We start from the raw sequence: 16,858 nt of genomic DNA, 5'->3' as shown, positions 1-16,858 counted from the left end.
ATTTTTTAGGGGAACAGTGACTTTTAATGCAAGCTCGCCAGTGTAAAGCTGCCGGAGATGCGCGGCTCCGGCCGCGAGCTTTTTCAGTTGCTGAATAGCGCGACGGCGTATGATTTCGGATCGCTAATACGAATGCGCGAGCGATCATCCGATTCTGCTTGATGAATCAGGGGCATTGAATGGCAGAACATTGCACAGACATTGCACTACAAGACTATAGTAACAGGTAAGCTAAAGCTCACCTATCATAGGAGAATGATGTGCTGCACAAGAACTGCTGCACAAGTAACCGCCCAGCACTGCTCCCCTCAGACTGCTCTTTCTGCCTCCATCCCCACTGTTACATGGAGCCTTCTCACACAGAAAGACATCCCCAGCGTCCCTATAGACATTCAGCCTGGCTGCTAGGAAACAGCAGGGGGGGTAAGACAGGGCTCTGCGTTGGACTCGGGTTGCCTTTGCAATTGACTGGTAGATCGCGATCAACGTTTTGGGCACCCCTGGTCTGGATAGTGTCAGACACTGGTAATATCCATGTGTTTTAGATGGTTTTGTTGTGTCCAACACTGGATAGGTCTATAAGTTGGCTATAGCTACAACATTATAGAAAAAGAAATAAAGTGACCAAGATAATCATAATCATGAAGTGAATCTGTATAATGTAAAAAATTCATTTTCACTTCATGATTATGATTATTTACTCTGATATGACAGTACGTGTACAAACAATCATTAAGTACTATAGTCCCTGTGATGTTGTTACATAATCCTCTGATGAAGCCCCATGTGGGCAAAACGCGTTGGTCAAGAAACTCATGACAACATCTATGTTAAACTTTATTTACAAGTGGGACTTTGTAATTATATATAATCTCTCAAATTTGGTTTTATAAGCTTAACTTACGTTTGTCTGTGATTTTAATAATTTTTTGATATTTCTAATAAAATTAGTACTATTTTTTAACATACATAATTTGGTATTTTCTTCTCATTTTCAGCCTATCCCTTTTTCCTGATTCATGTATTATTCTGGGCTTGGCACAATTTGGATCTCTCTGAAGATTGCAAAGGGAAATACTTTCCTAGTGCACTATCCTCTGTCTTTCTAGCTTACTGTAATGTAAAGAAAAACAATATGATAAACTACAAGTAATACAAATAATATTAATAGGAAAGGTTATCAACATGCGCTGTACATTTTGTATTTCTTTTTAAGAGGACTGAAACACATGAAGCTTTATTTGGCTTTGTAAAGGGGAATTTAAAGACTGCTTTATTATACCTTAGGGACACATTTGAAGAAAGATCAACTTCTACTTGTTTTATGCCAAGTACAGTCTGCTTAGGTTATCATATATATCATGCACATTATTTGAAGGGAAAGTACAATTTACCTTAACTGTATTCTTTCAAGAACTGCCTGTACTTATACAATGTCTCTTAATATGCCTTTACCTCTTGTGTGAGAAGCACAGTGGAGCCTTCTGAAGTGCGATATTAGCCTATCACAATTTCATTACAAATTACAAAAATGAAAAGTATTATACTAATTTTAGGTAATAGTAGGTCAGTCTAAAAAATGCACATATTGGGAAATTGCCCTACAGAACTACTGCAACCTTCATCCCAACAACAATGTTTGGTCTCATGTTGATGGCATAACTTTAACATCAATTTGGAATAGCTTTTGGATGATTTGGTGACAGGTGCACTTGACCTTCATTTAACTTGGATTTCTCCTGCTTCAAGCAGATTTTTCTTTTCTATAGACTTTTATTGAAATGTAAAACTCCCAAAAAAACAAACAAAAGCTCATTGATACATGGGTTTATATTGTTACTTTGTGAAGGGCTGTTAAATATGCTATTTACATAGACAGAATGGTAAGTGAATTATTAAACAATCCATAAAGATAATTAAGCTTTGTTTCCAACTACAGTTTATAAATGTTGATTGATTGTCAATAATTTGCTCAGTTTCTACATCAAGGCCAAGATTTGTTTTCCTATGTAATTATAACTCTCAACACCAACAATAATCATGCTATACTTTACTAATTTGGAGACATTAGCACAATAGCATGCACAGTAGGATGCAAAATGTTTTGTTTAGTAATAATATTATTGTTTTTTTTTCATTGAATTTATGTGTAAGAATGAACTAAGCAAATACTTTTTATGTTTGTCCCCAATAGAATGCTTGAAGATGACCTAAAACTAAGCAGTGATGAGGATGACTGTCAGCAGGTATGGGACCATTAGATCTCCTTTAATTTTGATTAGATTCTATAAGAGGACCCCCCTTCCCCCCGCATTCTATCCACATTACCCTCCTTGCTCCTTATCCCTTTACCCCATCATGCTGTTTATTAGTGGTTCAGATACTGCTAATAAGTTTTTGGTTACAGGTAAGGGGACAACTATTTTCTTGTCTGGTTCAAACATTTGTTGTAAAGCCAAGTTTAATATTGTGCATTTTAACATAACCAATTTGATGTTAATAGGTGGTTGCACTGATGTTGGTGACTGTACCAAATATTTATACTTTAATAATTTATTAATTCATTACTTTTAATATATAATTTTTTTTTTTTGACAATAAATTAAAAAAAGATACTGTTCCCTGTTTACCAACCTCAAACATGTGGTCAGGCTATGGGCTTGATTTATTAATTAAGTTCTTCATGAGTAGAGAAGATACAATTTCATCAGTGAACCTGAGTGATCCAGCAAACCAGAATGGATCTTGTCCAGGATTTAAAACATTTGCTAACAAATAGCAAATGACTGTTAGGAATCTGTGTTTAGATTTGCTGGATCACCCAAGTTCACTGATGAAAGTGTATCATCTCCAGCCTTGGAGAGCTTTAATAAATCAAGCTCTATGAGTCAATACTGTAGTTAAGCAGTGACATAAAAAGGCTGACCCCATAAATATTATTATGTTTAAAATATGTATCCAGCTTAATAAAACTATTTTCATTGATCTATATTAGATGTACAGTGGTACCTTGGTATAAATCCTTAATCTGTTCCAGATCCTTGGAATTATACCAGGAGTTTATAACAGGACTTACACCAAACAAATTTTTCCCATAAGAAATAAAAGTAAAATGATTCATCCGTTCCCATGAAAAAAATCCTCATGTTGGCATTTTATACATTGATGGGGCTGTATGAAATATTTTTAAACACTGCATAATACTAAAATACATAAATACAAAAGCAAAAAAAAAGAAAGTTTAACCTCACTTTACCTTGCTGAGAAGAGTGGAGTGCCTACTAGGATGGTGCTGAGAAGGGAGGAGGAGGAGGAGATGTTTTGTAATTCACGGGTTGTTCACTGAATGGTAGCAACTGATGCGCGTGGGCAGTCGTGGCTTTGTCTCGAGAGAGGTAAGTAAGGGTAGTGCGCAGTGTTTTGACTCATTTTGACCCATACAAGTTCTAGCACAAAGGTTGTATACCAAGCAAAGGTTGTATTCCAAGAAAATTTTTTTGTGTCCAAACAGGACTTATACCAAGTTGGACTTATTCCAAAGCAGACTTATACCGAGGTACCACTGTATATCTAAAATTCTGAGTTTGTGAACTTCTAGTAGTGTTTTGTTTACACAATAGGAAAAGTAAACATATGACCATTGAAGAGTGTTATGTTTTCTGCATTAGTAATCACTATTTTGTATTGTAAAACTCCATGTCATTTCCTTTAGCCTAGGTTTTGTAACTGTTTGATAAAGTTAAATAAATATAATACTGAGAACATTAGTAAAATCCTTGGCTTTGAAAGATTCCATTGGCCTAAGCATTGCTTTGTCTTATTTTCCCAGGCAAACCTAAATGTCATTAAAGGTTAACATCATGCAACCATCACACATATAATTATCCAAGGTATTTTCACTGATCTACTCATGTTGTTATGTCTCCAATTTTTAGTTTCCAATTTTTCAAAAACCATTCCTGCATTTAATGTCAGGTAATGTGTTATTTCTAAATACCTGTATGTAACTTTGGCCTTTCAATATGTAAGTTTAGCCCTTTTATTAACCTCTCATATGGTAGCATGGTATGTTCAGTGGTTAGCACTCTGGCTCTTGCAGCACTAGGTCACAGGATTGTATCCCGGCAAGCACTCTATCTGCAAGGAGTTAGTATATTCTCCCTGTGTCCGTGTGGGTTTCCTTGGGAACTCCGGTTTCCTCCCACATCCCAAAAAACATGCAGTTAGGTTAATTGGATTTCCCTCAAAAATTGTTCTTAGATTACCTTATAAACCATGACATTAGATTTTGAGCCAATTTGAGGGGCAGTTAGGGATATGACTATGGATTTTGTAAACAGCTGTGTAATATATTTCTGCTACATAAATGTTGGCTAATAATAGTCCATCATTAATTTGCTTAAATATGTGTACATTGTTTTATAGGCTGACAAATGACAAAACATGTAAAAATACATTTCTTTCTCTGTTAGCAGTTAACTAGGAATAAGCTGCTGGATGGATAGATATTCCTTGGTGTTGTCCTTCTCCTGTTGTAATCACCATAATAAAAAAAAAAAAAAAAAAATCCAACGGGATTACTGCATCGTAAAGGCCATGGTGTATGGACATAGGATTTAAAATACAATGATCTTAAAACCCTGAGAAAAAAAAAAGTTTTTTAACCTTGTTCCAGTTAAGGGAGGGTCCTTGAGTGGGTAGAATGTATTTATTTGTTTATTATTATTCATATTATTATTATTAATATTATTAAATATTATTAATAATAAACAGTATTTATTAGGAGCTTGCAATCTAATATTACCCTAGTTTTCCTTGAATTGAATATGTGTGTTAGAAAATCTTTTGCAGAAAAGCGCATTCAAAATTCTTTAATTAATTCCCTTGTGTACATTCATTTATGTATAGGTCATAAGATGTCAGTAAAAATTGTATGCAAAACTAAAAAATATGATTGATATTCCCAAACTGTTGTATAGAAAGTAATAGTAGTAAAGTGTATATTGCAGTTTTAAAAAGATCATCTTGGCTTGATATACTCTCACTATTTCACCTAACACAATCAATCACAGTAATGGCCACATTCTATAGTTTCAACTGAGTATTTTTTTTTTTAGTTCTGTTAGCAGCCAATTTCTATTACCTGCTATGTAATCAATCAGGTAGAATGTTCCTTTACGGAAATATTTCACCCACATTGAAAAAGGACAGAGCAACTAATTGCCAATAGAAAACTGGAGAAACCACAAGGGCAGCCCGATTGCAATAGAGGTAACAGAAATATGACCTGTGGTAGAGCCACTCTTGACTATAACTTTGTCATTGCTACTCTCAGGGAGTCCCTGGAGCCCTGCAGCATTAGGCAAGAGATCTTCTTTTGATTGTTCCCTTCTGTTCTTTACAGGGAAGATAACAAGTTCTGAGTCCATAATTTGTTTCAAAGACTGGTACTTTATAAAAGGTCAGCAGTGATTAAACTCTGCCATGGGTACAACATGAAAAGCAGCTTGTCAGATCTGTAGTTCCCTTTCATTTAATTTTACTCTTTTATAGTGCTATCATTATGATGAATTATAGCATATAAATCACATAAAATGATGGATGGAAATGTATCATTTAAAGTTGGAGTTTTAAAGTGTATACTTTGACAGGAATAGGGTCCTAAGAAGGCATTGTCTGTAAAAATGGATTTTTCTCAGTGTAAAGGTGAAAAGGCTGTTGTTAAAGGTTTCACTTGTAAAAGGAATATCTTAGATGTTGTATGTACAATATTTATATTAAAGGACGCCAGTTGGCTTAAAATGTAACCTAATTCAAAAAACAACTGTACATAAAACATTTATATATATATATATATATATATATATATATATATATATATATATATATAAAAATGACTACAGAATAGTCTACAATACTACAACAGACTAATGCAGAAATATGAATAACCTATAAATTACACAAAATTATTCCAAAATGAAGGCCGCATTCATTATTATGCTTTTTTATTGCTTAGAAGAAACAATAACACAAAACAACAACAAAGATTTCGTTAATCATCAGAGACCACAAGACAATTTTCTTAATCAGTTTTTCTTGCTGATTTCAGATCTGTTTTTAGATCTTTCAGTTTTTTCATTCATATCAACTTTTTGAGTTTTGAGCAATGTTAATTTACAGTGTGCTTGCATGAATCTTTAACTGAAGTACAATTTTTGATATATTCAGTGCAATGTCAAATAGGCACAAAGTGTCTACAGATATATGGAAAGAATCAGTCAGCTTCTACTGTTTCTTCAAAAACGCTTGAAGTATGATTCTTTTGTGTAGCAGCACAGTGGTCAGCCATCTAACTCCATAAAGCTCCTATTCCATAAGCCTTGGAAGTGACAGTCTATTGACTAAATGTCCTGGTGTATAAAAATGTTTCCTGGTGCTACAGAAGAAAAGGGGGTCGTTTGTTAATGTTTGCAACCAACATTGCATGAAAGACTTTGAATACAGTATTCTATACCCTTGTAAACTCTGGGTACAGGGCTAGTGCATAGTTTTTCATTTCACCATCTCCAAATCGTTGGATTCCCTCCATTAATGCTACCTGCATTTACTACACTGCCTTTGTTTGGTTTCAGGTATTGGAGTCCTTAACAGCTGTTTCTGCTGTAGGCACTGGACGGACTCTGCCATCTAAGAAAGATTTATTACGACGTTTCCTTTTCTTGGGTACACTGTTCCTCCTTGGATTAGCTATGACATCCTGTATGATGAGGAACTACTAGCAATGACATTAGCAACCTTGTTAATTTTGCATTACAGATGTTCCTTGCTTAATGACCAGGTTTCGTTCCTGTGACCTGGTTGTTAAGCAAATTGGTTGTAAAGCGAGGAGCATAGGAAGGACCCAGTCTGCAGTGCTGTCACATTCACTGACAGCCTGCAGCCCGGGGATTGTGCAGGAATGCTGAGGAGGAAGACGGAGTACAAAAGACCAAAGAGGAGACACAGGGTGGATGTACACTGTACAGTTTTATACAGTGTACACATCTGTGGAGGCTGTCATAAGTGTGGGCAGCCGGTAAACAGGTAAGTCGCTAAACGAGGATTACCTTTAGTCTGTTTTTTTTTATACTCGAGGAGGAGTATCTGGACCTTCATGTGAACCTTCAGTGGGTTCATAAGTGCAGACTTTATTGTTTAGGGGGCTTTGGGCTATAAAGCCACATTGGTTGGGTGACCCGTTTTTTGCTATAATTTTGTGTTTTTTTTTTATTCATGAAGTATGATGTTGGGCCTTCAGACATCATGCTGGCAGGATGTGGCAGGTTTTTCTACCAGGGCTGTCTTGTTTGTTTAGGGAAATTTTATTTAATTGTAATCAGCTGTGCATATTTCCTGGCTGTTGATGTGATGGAGCACTCGCACTATTGGGCACATCTCATTTATTCACGCTTAATAAAGATATGGCCATGGATACAGATGGCGTTTCATGCCATCTATTTGTGTTACATGAAAGATATTACTATTTTGGTGAAAAACTTCCCTGCAGAGTTAAACAAGTTATGCTTGTGCTTCCTATTTATTAGCTTGTTTTTTATTTAATTGTGCTATTGGAGATTGGTGTGGTAACTTTAGTACTGGTGAATGTTTACATAGCACCCTCCTATTTCACTAGACACTGTTATACTGGATACTGATACTGGAAAGGTTAATTGCACATTTTGTGCTTACCATGCTTATAATGGGTAATTGGTATCTTGGACCTGGTATTAGAATTCTCTAATCCACATAGGACCTTCATGTTGGAACTGGATGTCTCATTGGAGTCCACTGGGAGACTTACTGATTTGCAGAATTGGGGAAGAGCCCAGTCTCAGGCAACACTCTTATCTGTCTGCCACCTTTGGCTCCACCTTGAAGATCAATTTGGCTTTTGACAACTGGGAACCCTTAGCACTCCTGGGGTGGCGGGGAAAGGGGGGGGGGGTGTTAAATTAGTCTCCTTTGAGGGTTTGTTTGAATTTGGCCTCTGGTCATGGGGTCTGACAATGGCGGATGGTTTGGCAAGATTTGCTTCTGATCGGACCTTATCACCACACTCCATTATGGGAGATTTCATCTCTTTCCCAATTTCTTAGTATCCAAACCCCTAGGTTTTGGACTGATAGGGGTATTACATTATCATCGGGTGTTGTGGAGAATTGTATGTTTCTTTCCTTTGATGTATTAAAGTTAAAATTTCAGTTACCTAACTGGACATTTTTGAGATAATTACAGATTCAATGTGACATTTTGGGGAGAGATCATCTCTCAGACTGCCAGCTTTTGAGACATTTAAGAACCACTTCCCTTACTGGACTCGAAGAACTTTCCCCCCGATATATCCTTCCCCCCGATATATCCTTCCCCTTGATATTATCTCCTTGATATCTGCTAGATTTAGACTTATTCATTACAAAAATGTTTACGGACTGTATTTCAGGTAACAGTGGCTATAATAACTCTTCTGAGTCTTCTTTTTATGTGCACAAAAGTTAATTGCTTTGAATTGTAAGACTACATATACTAGTAGAGATCAGTTTACTAAATATGATACCTTTTGAGCCCTTGGAGTACAGTAAGGCATTTTCCAGGAAGGGGCACCTTCTGAGTTTTAGAGTTATCGTTATCCAAAAGGTGCTAAAGTCTTCTGTGAGCATTGTTAGGATATTCCTCATATGGAACTCATGTACTATACTTTTGTATTCATGTACAAAGTGTCTAACAGTGTCAAAATGCCATTCTTGATGCATTCCACAATTACATAGTCCTGATAAGAGAAGACTGGCAGGGTGACCCTGTACCCCTATTACTTGTAATATAAAATAATATAAATGCCTGTTAATCTTTTTCTGCAAGCTAAAGTCTGATTTATGTGTGTGTTCTGATTTCTGCTGTGAGTTAATCTACACTATCATATAAAATAGGTCTCTTGCAGTTTGTTGTGGATGCTAAAATATGGGTTTTATAACATGCATCAGTTCTGCAATGAAGGGATGGGTTTAGACTTCTTTAGGGTTTGTGTACACAGGTGCTATCAAACTTTGGCTTTTGCATTAACACTAAATGCAACACAAATAATAGCAAAAGGTTGTGTTTGGTCTCCCTTTCTTTAACACAAATGCATCTCAAGGGACCAGCCATAATGTACCTTTAAAGTACCATGAAAGGGAATCTGCAGACCTGCATTTGAAATGAATTTCAGACATGCAATTTTAATTATATAGTTGGTATATTGACCTAAAAAATAAAGTAGAGTTTTGTTCTGTAGAATCCAATCATTGTCTGTCCTTTATTCTCTAGGAACAGGAAACCATTTAATGATCACTTTGATCAACAGTTGTACATTTGCTGCTTTGCATTTTATCCACTTTTTTAGTTTTTACCCCTAAAAAAAATTCAACAGACAAGTCTGTAAAATGTAAAAAACAAATCTCTAGGCACTCAGTAGAGTTGGTCACAAAGGTATACATTTATAAAAAAAAGTGGATTGAATTTTACTGTAAAACTGGATAACTGGGACATCTGACAAAGCTTCCTTGTATTGTGGTACAACTGTGTACAGTCAGGCCTTGCAATGAGAGAAAACCAGCTGATGGCCTAGGTAAATAAATGGAAGCATAATTTGCCGGACTGTTTTCAGTACTTTATGACATGACTTTTTTTTTCTTCTTCTGGCTTAAGTTACCTTGTTTGAAATGATGTGAAAATTTATAGGCGGGATAGTCAATCTGTATTCAGTCTGCCAAGTGTGAATAAATAGACCTTTGTGCTCGGCTGTTATTTGTAGAGCATGTTCATCTGTATGGCCTGAACACAGCATCCACAGGGATTCATAAAAGTCAAAGCACTGGTATGTGCTGCTGAATGTTGCTGGATAAATGTATAAATTAGAGCTGGAGAGGAAATTGCACAGCAGTGTCAAGTAGCGAGCACCAACATGAGACATCACCCTTGCAAATAAGAAGCTATCAGTATTGAAATATGGTTCTTCTCTTCAATCTTTTAAAATAAACTAAAGAAAAAAAATCTTGATTTTAAAGGCCCTTTACCATCAAGATGCTATGCAAATATACTTATTTTTTACTCCCGAGGACATTGCCAGTATATGAGACAACCTGCTGTCCACTCTCACACTATTAGCTAAACAATAAGGCCTGGCTTACATGCCAAACCCCCGCAATGGTACTTTTATTTATCAAACATATTAGCTTTTTAAGAAAATCAGTGAAAACTCCATTAAACTATATAAACCAAACATTGCTTATCTGTCCCAAGCACACGAATCTTTATTGGTTACTTTAAATATATAAAACCTCATCACTCTTATTAAATAATATAAGTAACAGTTTTCCTGCATTTGTACTGCATTTACGTATTGGCATTGCATTGCTATGCTATTACAGCACATTACCTCAACACACATGTATGTATGTATGCTCAATTGTGTCAACATTCTGTTATACATGAATTGCTTTATATAGTTAAATACTGAAAGACATTAACATCAGCCTTAATAATGACCTAGATAGATTTCATAAGACATAGGTATTCACAGTGTAGTTTGATTTTTGAATGGCCCCTAACTGGGGGTTCTTTTTTCCTTTCTTTCCTTGTTCTTTCTTGTTCTTCAAAATGTTTCTTCATATTGTCTCACTCTTGATTCACGTCTATTTATATTTTGATCCAGAAGTATGGGTTGTTGCCCCCTTGGCCTGACATAAGGACTTTCATGACACTGTCGCCTACTATAGGAGTCAAGTCCTGGTGAATACGCCTAATGTTGGAATATGGGAGTGGGAGTGTGGGAGTGGGAGTCCATCAACATATTAGTACTGGCAGGAAATTCATTTTGTCTTTGGTTTTATGTTCCATGTTTCCTAATATAAGAATTTATCATCACTATATTCACTATCTACGTCTTGTAGGAATTATTTCAGGTGAATTTTAAACAAAAATATTTAAACATTAAATTGAATACATTGCCGTAACACAACCTGCATCAACACTCAAAAATAATAGTTAGTTAGTGCTTCATAACAATGTGGATGGGTCCTAAAGGGAAAGAGAACCTGTCCTGCAAAAATCACTGAAGCTGCCATTGCCAATTTATCATTCTGCAAATGATATTTGCATGTGTTTTATGTCAATAATTTTAGCTACAATGATGGGGTTGATATACTAATGTAGTAAAACTTTACTTCATCAAAGTGTTTACTTATATTGGCTGGTGCACAGTGAAATAGCATGCCTTCTGTAGTCATGACACAGTTAGTAGCTGCTGGAGCATTTGTTCCTTGGACATTCACACAAGGGGTTTATAGGATGAGCATGGTACAAGATAAGAAATTAACAAAGTTAAGAAACATACAATGCTGTTTTACTAACAGTAACTAATTTTACTGTACAAAACTTAGTATAAGGTTTGTGATATTTTATTGTTAGTACAATTACAGTATTTCACCTGTCTAAAAAATAGAATAAATAAATAGTAAAAATTTAACAGTCTAACAATAAATAGGAAAATATTTATTATAATTGTTTTTTATAACTTCATGCTTAGAACTTTAGAACTTTGACTATGATTAAAAAATATTGAATATCAATTAAGATTTTAAAGGTGAAAAACTGTTGCAGTCTTAAATTATATAGCATGGACATATGTACCAGGTGTAAATGTTAAATAGAAAGCTTCAGTCTGCTTCAATGCTTCATCCTGGAATGTTAATTTTTTTTTTCAGTGTTTGGATAGAAAGTCAGATGATCTTGAAGCTTCTTTTTGGAATGTAAAGTAAATTTTTCTGATCTGTTTTTTCTCAGCTAGCAACCGAAGGACAAGCCGTCGGTGTCCAAAGTGACAGGTATCTTTTATCATTTTTATAAATCATAAATTGTTTCATGAAGCGTGGAGACTTATTTACTGTGGCATATAACTCAAAGTCAAAATGTGAACGCAAAGTGCCTTCGTTGTTAAAATAATATTGGACTCCAAACCACAGAGCAACTATAAGACAAGCCACTTAAAGATGGTACAGAAAAGGATACCTAGGAGTGAATTTGGCAAAGGTATTCAGGTAGCTGTCTCTTACTACAATTTTGGGGTGATTCTCTATCTTGTGTTTACTTACAACACTTACCATAATATAAAGACTTTTAAATTTACACAGGGTAGGGTGAAACCTTCTTCAGTACAAATTTCTATTTTTATTTTGTTTATTATATGGTAATGCTTTTATGTGTATTACTGGTTTTCATGCTAGGGATTCTATGTACTGTTTATATCTCCTAAATCTAAATCTAAACCTAGAGTGAAAGTTTTCTTGTAAATCCCAATTCCAGTTTTATTTTTTATCTTAAAGGGGATTTTCTTGCTTTGTATTTGTATGATATGTCTGTAATTTTAAAAGCATAAGTAGTTATTTATCTGCATCAGTGAGCATCATACAGCCAGGAAGTTTAAGCCCAGACAGTCATTGCGCCACCCCCTGGTCATCAGAGAGTTGAGTCATGACTTTGCCTGTACTCACTGCAATTAAAAATAGAGAATGGTGCATTGAACACTGCACATAATGTTTGAACATTCACATGTGCAAATGTCATTCATTATCTGATACTGTAAAGAAAGATGAAAACACAGCAATTGTGATGTGACCACAATTCCCCAGTAATTTTATACACACACTTATTACGTGACATAGGTAAACTATGATTCGACTATTTTGCACCATATTGCACATGTTCAGAAAAGCACCACATGTTCTTTGCCACTTTGCAACTAGTATGAAAAAAAAAAAATTTACCAATCACCTAAAGTAAAAAGATGCCCAAGATTATTTAGAAACCTAAAGGTATCCCTGGTAACAAAGCCCATTTTAACTGATTTACGTTCTGTTTATGCAGCACACTGGTTTTGCTGGCGTAAAGAAATAATAATTTCCCATAAAAATTTGTATTACCAAGAATTTTATATATCCAATTACTCTGAGTAAACCATGCATAACAAACCTATTGACATACTGAACAATTTTGCTGATGGTAAGCTGCTGAAGCCTATGTCAGCAGAACCCCAGTGTTACACAGTTCCTACAATCCATCATGCATTATAATGATCCAACTGCTACAGTTAAGGCACAAGGGCAACATATTGTGTGTGCAGATAGATACATTTTCCCCTATTTATTCTGTATAAATAAACCTAAATGTCTGAGCAATTTGAAAGAAACAACCTTTTATATAGTACTCAGTTTTCCAAGACTGACATGGGTTAAATGAGTCCACATCATTTTCATATGATGAATAAAATGATTTATATTAGTATCACAGGTTAGATAAAAATAAAATAAAATGTCATTATGTATCATTTGTAACATCCTGGACAACAGTTTTAGAGGTAACATCTTCACAGGGATTTGTGTGTTGTAGATTTATTGAAGGAATAAAGACTAAATATTTTCTTTGCAATTAGATGGTGTGTTTTCACAATCCAAAGGGAATTTCATTTTGCTTGTTAAATAGGATTAAGCTGTATTCACTTCAATGTTCCATTGATAATTTCAGTCAAAGGGATCTGTTTATAAAGCAGTGAAAATGACATTCATCAAAACAATCACAGGTAGAAAATTTTCCAGGAGATTCCACCAGGAAATGTTTCAGCAAATGTCAGATTTACTGCTTTATAGATAGACCCCATATTGTTAAAGCTGATACATATTTAGATAGTTCAGCAAGTGTAACATCAATATCCCTGTCCACAACACAGCTCAAAACCAACCCAGGGCTACTTTAAGAAAATGAACAGTTAAATTTTGGAGTGGCATATAAAGTCGCCATTCTCAAATATTATTAAAAATCTGTTTCAAGATCCTAACATGCACTGCGTGGAAGATAAACAAAGATTATTTATGTTAAAAAAATCACAATAATTTCCATAGAGTGGCCACCCATGTTTGAGACACATAGTCTGCCACTCCACAGGGATAAATAGGATTTCCCAGACATGCTGATAAAACTACAGATGAGGTGTAGATGCTGCAGTTATGGAAGCATGGCAGATGAGTTTGGGGCAGTCTTGCAGTACCCCAAAGTCTGATGGGAAACCAGAACTTCTAAAAGAGTCAGCCTACACAGTCACCTGTACTTGTAACTGCTTCCTACCTCTGACCTCACATCACTACTGTATCCAACAGTGATGGAGGGAGGAACTAGTGTTTGGTAGTTTCCGATTTTCATATAAAATTGTACAATATTTCCTGGCAATAAAGATGTTATTATTTTACATACTGTTACACACATATATATATATATATATATATATATTCCACTTTATTATCATGACACCATTACATGAATTAATAATCTATTTTCTTTAGGAAAATAAACAAGACACCAGAAACTAACATGATTAATGTATTTCTAACTGGAATCTTCTAGTTATTTTCAGATGTTTCAGTCATGTCTTGGCACAGCAGTGCACTACATATTATGCTGGATAGACATTGCTGAAGAAATAAAAATAGCTCAAGCAGACTGAAATAATCCATTAGAGCTGTGGACAGTATGTCTTCAAACTGCATAACTGCTGATGGAATCTTTTTAAATATAATATTGGAGCACAGACTCTTTCGGGGGGGCGAACACCTGCTAAACTGTTTATGCGCTCTCTAATAAACTGCAAATAGGCATATTTAACTTGGGGGGATATATTGGGTTACACTGCAAGAACAGAGAAGTAGTATATCAATCACCTGTCATCTACTGTCAGAAATCAGTGGTATTTGTTCCCTATCAGCCCTGCGGCCTATCGGTATGTGAAAGTTATGAAGTTTTATGTTCATGAATCTTGTGGAGGGCTGCAAAAGAAGTTCTCTGCACTTTTTCCTTTGTTTTTTATCTGGGCAAGTGCTTGAAAGGAATTACAATGAGAGTGTGCTTTTGTCTAGCAGTCAGTCTAGGCAAAGTATAGCATGTTGCATTTTTTGTGCTGAGCTATTTTCTTAACGGGCTATAGGCTCACAAGTGTAACTTTAAGGTAATTTTATTTACAAGGGTCAAATAATATCAGCAGTTTTGTTTGTAGTCAGAAGTAAGCTGAATATCGTAGTAGTAGTAGTAGGGTTAGTAGTAGTGAATATCTTTATGACTGCTGTAACTAAGAAGTCCTTAGGACCATCCTCACACCTTTTGGCTGACCCTACACACCACCCCTTCTATAACCCTCCCAATCAAGTAACACACATATAATGTGGATCAAATGACTAAACAGCTGTTTTATTGAACACATTTTATCAAGTACAAATATTACTCATAACTCATAACATTTTATAACATAACACAAGATAACAAAGCTTAACATTAACAACAACAGCATGAGCATTTATTTGTAAATTAGTTTTGCTTACCAACAACCCTGGGGGGGATACACAGATAATCCGGGTCCTCAACCACCAATGAGACTGCAGGTCCTCAAAAGCATTTACGGCATCCATTGTACTACCTGGGGTCTAATACTCATTTTGCCCTTTTGCTCCCAGGTGCACATCACCAGTTCAGGAACAATAACCATTCTAGCAGCCCCTTTTGACAATATAAATTCAAGGCTCACCACCTTTTTCCTTTACTGATTAGGAGACCACCACACATCTTGGTCCCCCATTAACATGAAACACTACCAAAAGGTACCGCCCCTGGACCTCAGCCAGCTCTCTGTTTCCTTATTACTAGCATTAGAAGAAAAAAAACTTCTAAACCCTCAGAAAAACACAGGGCAGGTAAGTGGGAAACTTGCCCCCACTGCTGCCTGAATCCGTTCTGTCCTCTTCCTGCTCCAGAAAATTCCCTCCTCTTCCTCCCTAAGTCCACCAATCCTGAACCCAACCCCTAGCTCTGCTGAGCAGTTCCTGTACACCTGTTGCCTAATTCAGTGTTTCCTCTGTCCAGCTCCTGTGTTACCTCTTGTTGCCCAGTCTGTTGTTTGCAGCCCATTCCTTTGTGCTGTTTCAGTGTTCCTCTCAGTCTGTGGATATCCCTGTGCCTTCTGTTGCTTCCAGTGTCTCCTGTGTTCCCTGTATCTGCAGTGGCCCCTGTGTCAGTGGTGTCTGTTACCTGGATCCCTGGTATTTGACCCCTGGCTTGTGACCTGACCTCTATTGCTTGCTGCCTGCCTTGACCTTAGCCTTCCTTGACAATTCTTCTGCCTTTAATTTGGTACCGTGTATCCAGCAGCTTAACATCCTCACCACTAGAGGCTCTGCAGAAGACCTGGTTGCTGCTTAGACTCTGCGCCTTGGCCCTTCTCAGGGTTCACATCACGTTTGTGCGAGTTGTACTCCCTAGTGGCCCTGACTCTTTATCTAACATAAAAAGAGTTGTCTCCCCTTTTGTGTAAACTAAAAATCCTGGTGATAGATCCGCTTTAAGGACTGAATATCATAAAAACTTTATAAGCAATACAAACATTGCAGACACTTCTAAGTTTATCATAGCCTATGAGAACATTCAGTAGTTTTTTGGAAGATAGGCCTAATATAGCTGAAAGTACAGGCCAGAGGATTATAAGAAATTCCAATATATATATATCAAATTCCAATTTATACTAGAGTACATAAAGGAAATATGAATATGGTGTTTGGTGGGCCAATAGTATTGAGAAATACCTATTATTACCTGTATATCTGCAAGGTGAGAGATGATGAGAAAATATTATGTCATTGAATCATTCCATTAAAGCTTGTTTAGACTAGTTACAAGAGGGGATTAAAGGCTTACCATCTACAATCTTGAATTAGACTTCTGGATATAGTAGTTAAAGTAGCAAAAAGAAAGA

General features: G+C 36.0%; 1 protein-coding gene across 3 annotated transcripts in view; it reads left to right on the top strand.

Moving 5' to 3' along the window:
• AFF3 (ALF transcription elongation factor 3) overlaps window positions 1-16,858 on the top strand; it is a 142,147-nt gene that overhangs the window by 99,901 nt on the left and 25,388 nt on the right. For all 3 annotated transcript variants that reach the window (XM_072413371.1, XM_072413365.1, XM_072413376.1), the window contains exons 6-7: window positions 2,195-2,246; window positions 11,857-11,897. In XM_072413371.1, the coding sequence (XP_072269472.1) occupies window positions 2,195-2,246; window positions 11,857-11,897 (93 nt within the window). The remainder of the gene's footprint in view (window positions 1-2,194; window positions 2,247-11,856; window positions 11,898-16,858) is intronic.

Source organism: Pyxicephalus adspersus, chromosome 1 (assembly GCF_032062135.1).
Source record: "Pyxicephalus adspersus chromosome 1, UCB_Pads_2.0, whole genome shotgun sequence".
Lineage (NCBI taxonomy): Eukaryota > Metazoa > Chordata > Amphibia > Anura > Pyxicephalidae > Pyxicephalus > Pyxicephalus adspersus.
Note: the sequence above shows the minus strand (reverse complement) of the source record. Positions and strands in the feature narration are given on the sequence as shown.